Consider the following 7,425-nt stretch of genomic DNA (forward strand, 5'->3'; position numbering starts at 1 on the left):
CTGAACAAATATGAACAACCTGAAATGTCTTTAGAGAAGTAAGTACAATTTTAACAATATTCTGCCTGCTATTAAATGTTTTGTGTATTTGTAGATCCACTGTGATCTGTAAGTTATAATGTACATGTGTAAAGGATAAACTGAAGCATAATATTGTTAAAATTACACTTATTTTTTTCAGTTTTTTCATGTTATTCCCATCTTTTGAAAAGATAGTTTGTAGATGTAAACCTTTTCATAATGTAAATTTACTTTTTTCACTCTAAAAGATAGAGAAAAGTTTGGAGTTGACATTTTATATATATATATATATATATATATATATATATATATATATATATATATATATATATATATATATATATATATATATGTGTGTGTGTGTGTGTGTGTGTGTATATATATATGTATATATGTATATGTATATATATATATATATATATATATATATATATATATATATATATATATATATATATATATATATATACATACACACACACACACACACATACATATATACATTTATTTATTTATTTATTATTATGTTATTATTTTACTGCCCACTGCAGATCTAATTTAGCTGAATGTGGCCCCTGAACTAAAATGAGTTTGACACCCCTGCCATAGAGCAACACATCATCTTCTCATCGAATTGACAATATTGTCAACTGTGGCTGTGGAATGTTATTCCACTCCTCTTTTAGAGTCACACAGAGCTATGGGATATTATCCAGAACCATTCCCTCATGATTTGCGACATCTGTAGCATGGTGACATCTGACGAAATGTGACATTTTGAAGTGTCCTTTTATTGTCCCCAGTATAAGGAGGGCCTGAATACTGTTAATGCTGTTTGAGCCGCGTTTGGACATGACACACCTGTGTTGTGGGTGGAATCACTAGACCACTGAGCAAGTGCTCACTTGCAAAGACAGACACAAAGTTTGTTTATAAGCCAAGAGAATTAATCATGTCTAACAATTATAAGACATCAGGAGCTCATTTTGGGTCATGAGTCTCAAGTTGCACAAATACTGTACATGGTGTGTTTTTATTTTTCAATCAGTCAATCAAATTTTATTTATATAGCGCCACATCATAACAAAAGTTATCTCATGACACTTTACATATCAAGTTGGTCAAAACCAGACTCTAAGCCAATTTGCAGAAACCCAACAGAATCCTCCAGGAGCAAACACTTGTGACTGGTGACAGTGGAAGGAAAAACTCCCCTTTAACAGCAGAAACCAGGAGCAGACCCAGACACCTGAAGGATGGACAGCTGCCAGGACCAGTTGGGGTTAAAGAGAGAGAGTAAAGGAGGAGAAAAGAGAGAGTGATAGAGATAGAGAGACTGGGGGAGAGGGGGAGAAGGGGGGGAGTACGGGGAGACACATGGATGCAGTTGATGCACAGATAACTGAACTAGAACTGTCAAAAGTAGATCAGCTGGTGTTAGTATAATTACCAAAAACCAGAACAAAGGTCCGTGACTGTTAACACTACTACTACAAATACAAGTTCTAACAGTGGATATACTACTATTACAACAGTTTGTACAAATAATAGAGCCTCTACCATCTATAGAACTATTTAATAAACACAATCATAACTATATGGATAAGTGAGTGATGACGATGAAGGCAGGAGAGAGGCAGGACTACAGCAGCAGGTCCAGAGATGATGCAGGGAAAACCTGTGATGATCCTGCGAGAACTTGTGATACAATAAAGCACAGAAACTCCGGGGAAGAAGTCAAGTCAGTGGCATGTATTCACTGGGGTGTAAATAGAAGAGAAAATTAATTTTTAAATTTAATTTGAAATTAACTTTTGGTCAGTATACATGCTCACCACATCCTCTAGGCAGGAACAGGCAATGATTCTTCAAAACATTTACATTAGACCGTTTATTGGATGTTGATCTTTTTCTCAACTCAACTGTTTAGTCTCCAAAATGTTATTTTGTCATTTTTATTTTATTTAATTCATTATGTTGTTAAAGTTGCAGGACTCGCAATCACAGGGAATAAATGCCAGACTTGAAAAATACACATCTTCACCCAGCAGCCTCTCAGTCCAAATTAAAAGGATTAAATCTAATTATAGATGAACCTGACAATTCATGCCTTTATGGAAAAACCAAGAATGAAGCTACTTTTCCGAGCTTCGGTGTGGAAAAACAGGTGACTCATTAGTGTCGTGTTTATATTGCATCTGCCAGAGTCTGATCAGTGAGCAGTAATTACACGTTTCAGTTACATATTTAACTCACCCCATCTGTCTGAAAATGTTTGTAAGTAACCAAAGTCAGGATGTTACAGAGTAGGCAAGACACAGAAGTTTCATTTCCTCTCACACTAATTGAATTACAATATGCAACAAAGGTTAATGATGGATCGTTTCCCCATTGATGCTAAAAAAATAAAAATAAGAATAAAAAAAAAACACAAAAAAGCAGTCAACTAATTTTAACCCTGCATTTAAATTTTCTGGAAAAATGTGTATTTGAGTTTCTAGACTACAGTAATGATATCTTTTTAATCCATCTGCAGCACTACCAGACTGTGGAGAAGTTTGTGAAGTCCTGCGCTGGTTATTGCGTGGCCACATATGTATTGGGTATAGGAGATCGACATAATGACAACATCATGATTACAGACCAAGGTATGTAACGTACATTCTCTTTTAGACAGGCAACTATTAATTATTCCTCTAAATGCTTAATGTACTGGTTGTTTTAATACTTGATTAATGATTACTTCTATAAAAGGAAAAAAATAATGAATATATGCTATACAACAGTAATCTCCTGGTGCTCAATATGTCTTCAGAGTCTATAATCATAATCACAAAAAATGGCAGATAATTGGGCAAATCCTCACATTTCAGAGGCAAGCATTTGTCATTATTGTTAATAATATTTTAAAAAAAAAAAAACTGACTGAAACAAATAAACAATTATCTTTTCACCAACATGAAAGGATCATTTGTACCTCTGCTTTGGGTTATACCAGTGTTTCTCAAACTAGGGGAGTCAGAACATATTGCAGGTGGAACTAACGTTTATGTAGCGTTGGAGTACCCTGGACTCATTTTAGGGACGTACAACAAACAAATCTACTGCCATGGTCATCCGTCACTAGACTAGACAAAGAGTTTAGGTTTGGAGAATGGACAAGGATTGGACTGGAAAAGAAAAACGTGGCATGTTTCTGTTTTTGTTTGTACAGTTTGCACTTTAATGTTCTGAGATGTGCAATGTAAATGGGCTCATTGCAGCCACTGATATTGTTCAAATGTTCATCATTGTTACGAAAATGTGTTTGATGTTCTAAAAAAAAGTAACTTTAGTTGTAAGATAATTGCACATTTCCTATTTTTATTTGGAAAAATATTGTCTCAGGGAGTAGTCTTGTTGAGTTTATTTGTATTATTCAAGCAAAAATCTAAATTATTTTTAATTTGTACAACAAATTATTCAAGAAAAAGCAAAAAGTATTTTTACAATATTGATGCTTCTTATAATAAACGTTATAATTGCACCACTGTTACATTGTTGTTGGGGTTGAGGGGGGCCTGGAGATTTTTTGTCCTCCAGAAGGGGGCCAACAGAAAAAGGCTGGGAACCACTGGGTTACACTGACCTGATTCTACGTTATTAGGGACAAAATTTTGTCTGCATCAGTCATGTGTGGCGTAAAAAACAAGGATTTTGTGTTAAAACAAGTTTGAACTAGAAATGTTTATGAATATAGTACAGTAAATTTGAATGTTTTCTTTCAGGAAACCTGTTTCACATTGATTTTGGCCACATCCTGGGGAACAGGAAGCACTTCCTTGGTGTGAGCAGGGAACGAGTCCCATTTGTCCTCACACCTGACTTCCTGTATGTCATGGGGAGGGTCAAAGGTCGAAACAGCCTGTATTTTCAGCGCTTCAGAGTGAGATAAGCTGTTAAATATGTCTGTAGACTTTGAACATTTGTAATGGTTTTAATGTCTTTCATTATGTCTTTTCTTCATCAGGACACCTGCATCCAGGCATACCTCTCCCTGCGCTCCCACTCCCGTTTGCTCGTCACCCTCTTCTCCCTCATGTTGCTGACGGGTATCCCAGAGCTGAGTGCTGCAGAGGACATGCGCTACCTGCGGGAGGCGCTCCAGGAAGAGAAGAATGAAGCAGAGGCCCAGAGGCACTTCCTTGAGCAGATCTCAGTCTGTGAGCAGCACGGCTGGACTGTTCAGGCCAACTGGTGGATCCACATGGTGGCAGGCATCAAGTAGTCTGTCAGAATAATGTATTTCTAACCACTGTTACCAATAATGCAACTGCAGATGTGGAAAAGATGAAAAATCTGTGTTAATGTGTTCATCTTTCATTAGCTTTTTAATTACCTCCACCAAGGAGGTTATGTTTTTGCCAGCGTTGGTTTGTTTGTTTGTTTGTCTGTCCGTGTTCGAAGTAACTTGAAAAGTTATCGATGAATTTGGATGAAATTTTCAGGAAATGTTGATACTGGCACAAGGAACAAATGATTAAATTTTGGTGGTGATCGAGGGGGGCGGTTTGATCTGCCTTGGTTGAGGTCTACGCTCTCTGAGTGCTTTTCTAGAGTTTAATAATGTATTGTTTTCTGTCACTGTGGTCACTAGAGTAGTAACTTGTGCAAAGAACATTAAGTAACAGAGTGAACATGTATGGCAAGCTAAAAGTGAGAACATTTTTTCATATTAGATGTGTTTCATGTGCACCAACCATTACACCATGAATGACAGCAGGAAATGTGAATTTTAGTGCACAGCGCATAAAATTATAGAATAACAGAAAAATCTCTTCTGAATCTGCCAAAGTTGTCAAGGTAACAAAGGTGAGCTGACAACTATGTGAGAACGTGTGTGTGGGAAAAGAAATATGATGTGGCCCATTTAGATAAATGTAGGGGAAGATTAACGTCTTTGTCTATCTGCTTATTGTAGTGGAGGGAGGAAGCATAAGAGGAGAAAATGTTGAGTGAAGGGTGCAGCATTGTGAGCAGTGACGTGCAGTGGGGTTCATGGCTGGGGAGGCACTGACTCTTTCAGAGCCAGATCTGCAAATATATGGTGGCCTGACAAACTGGAATAGAGAGAGTGAGCAAAAGGAACGGCCTGGGTATATGGGCTCTGCATCAAGTCAGCATAGGTAGACTGGCAGGAACTCAACAGGAAACCTTCAAAAAGAGTCATTTCAAACTAAAAATAAAAAAAAGTTTATGGTCTTACCTTTATTTGTACATGAAATCCATGCGCCAGTCCTGGTGAATTAAAGTGTATAAAAAAGAACGGAGAAGATTATCAGCGCATGAATCTGTGGACTCACTGGCGCCATCTATCATGAGGCAGGGGTACTGTTTGCCTCCCCTAGTGACTTTTTCACTGCGGTTTTATGATTAATCTGCGAGCCTAAACACATTACAGAAATACATTCCATACGTTATGCAGATTATGGAAGGATAGAGCATATAATCAGTGTTTGAAAGGATTTTAACTGCGATATACAGTGGGACAGCGACATAATATTTTCATCGGGTACCAGCAGAGTTCATGAGGGGAGTAGACAGTTCTCCTGGAGGCACAGCACAGCGCTGCCTCACAACGCATCTCCTCCCTATATTTGAACGGAGCATGCGGAAATTCTGCTATTCTAATTGACAAAAAAAATAATAATAACAATATTGGATTTGAACGGAAAATGAGTTTATAGGACATACCAGCTGACAACTATCAACATTTATTATATTTTATAGTCAAGTTTTGTTTCTTTTCAAGATTGACAAGGGAGGCTCTGCCTCCCCTGCCTCCTCTGACTGCACGTCACTGATTGTGAGTATGGGGATAATGAAGGGGCCAGTGATTAGGCCTTGGGGCACACCATTGAATGCAGAGTAAATTAAAATAACGTGAGCCAATTCACTCAGTGTTTTTTTTTTTTTTAGCCATTTGCTTTATTTTTGTAGAGTCTTCTCCTTCACCCCCTCTTACTGTCTGATTATTTAGCTGAAAAGATCATTACCTCTGCCAGGAATGGTGGAGTGTATGTTTTCATCGGCGTTTGTGTTTGTCTATTTGTTTGTCTGTTAGCAAGATAACTCAAAAAGTTATGAACGGATTTGGATGAAATTTTCAGGAAAAGTTGATACTGGCACAAGGAAAAAATGATTACATTTTGGTGGTGATCGGGGGGCGGGGTTGATCTGCTCTGAGGTCTGCTTTTGTAGTTCATAAATTCTTCGATTAAGGGTTAATGGTAATATCTATATCCTTATGAGTTTGCTTATTAAAGAGATTCTATGTAGAATAGATACTCTAAACCAGGGCTGTCAAACTCATTTTAGTTCAGGGGCCACATGCAGCCTAATATGATCTAAAGTGGGCCGGACCAGTAAAATAATATAAATAATAGGATAAGAATTTTTGAGTGAAAAAAGTAAATTCCGTAATGAAAATGTTTACATCTACGAATTGTACCTGAACATAACATGAACAAATACGAGCAACCTGAAAATTTTTTAGTAAAATAAGTGCAATGTTAACAATATTACACCTTAGTTTTTCATTTATACATGTGAATCACAACTTAGAGATCACAGTGGATCTACAAATACATAAAACATTAAATAACAGGACAAATATTATTAAAATTCCACATACTTCTCTTAAGACATTTCAGATATTCACATTTTTTGTTCAAGGCTAGACTGTAAATGTAAGCATTTTTGTGTAATTTTACTTTTTTTACACTGAAACAAAGAGACAAATTTACAGTTTTCATTATTTATAGGTTATTATGATAGTATTTTACTGGTCTGATCCACTTTAGACTGAAATGACCTAAAATGATTTTAACATCCTTGATTGTTAATATCTTAAGTGTAATTTTTGCATTTTACAAATTCATCCCAGGGGCCAGATTGGACCCTTTGGCGGGCCCAATTTGGCCCCCAGGCCGCATGTTTGACTCCTGTACTCTAAACGCTCAACAGCAGACAGAAGTCATGTACCAGAACATTCAGAACCACCAAAGAATCAATACTATGTATCCACAGACTATGTCACTCACTGAATAAAGTATAAAACTCATTGTTTACACACATCTGTATTATGGAATTATCAGGTTTTCTTCTTCAAAGTAAAACTCATAGCTGGTTACTTTGACAGTCACTGAAAATAACATTATGTCTAATAATTTTTGTGTGTCAGCTGATAGTTTACATCATAGCTTTGTTGGCTTAACTCAGCTTTTAGATGGAAAACAGCCACAGTAAAACCACAAATTCCCTTCATTTTCTTTACAGTTTGTGTTGTCAATAGCTGCACAAAATATCTGTTTGAAATCGTCCAAATAAGGTCAGAACTGTCACAGTTTTGTATGCACTGTGGAT

The 7,425-nt window shown here is 36.7% G+C and overlaps 1 protein-coding gene across 1 annotated transcript in view; it reads left to right on the plus strand.

Moving 5' to 3' along the window:
* LOC115423244 (phosphatidylinositol 4,5-bisphosphate 3-kinase catalytic subunit gamma isoform) overlaps positions 1-5,149 on the plus strand; it is a 30,331-nt gene extending 25,182 nt beyond the window's left edge. Inside the window, exons 10-12 of the mRNA XM_030140021.1 lie at positions 2,558-2,669; positions 3,789-3,946; positions 4,031-5,149. Coding sequence (XP_029995881.1) covers positions 2,558-2,669; positions 3,789-3,946; positions 4,031-4,288 — 528 coding nt within the window. The 3' untranslated portion in view covers positions 4,289-5,149. The remainder of the gene's footprint in view (positions 1-2,557; positions 2,670-3,788; positions 3,947-4,030) is intronic.
* The last annotated feature ends 2,276 nt before the right edge of the window (positions 5,150-7,425 follow it).

This window comes from Sphaeramia orbicularis, chromosome 7 (genome assembly GCF_902148855.1).
Source record: "Sphaeramia orbicularis chromosome 7, fSphaOr1.1, whole genome shotgun sequence".
Taxonomy (NCBI): Eukaryota; Metazoa; Chordata; class Actinopteri; order Kurtiformes; family Apogonidae; genus Sphaeramia; species Sphaeramia orbicularis.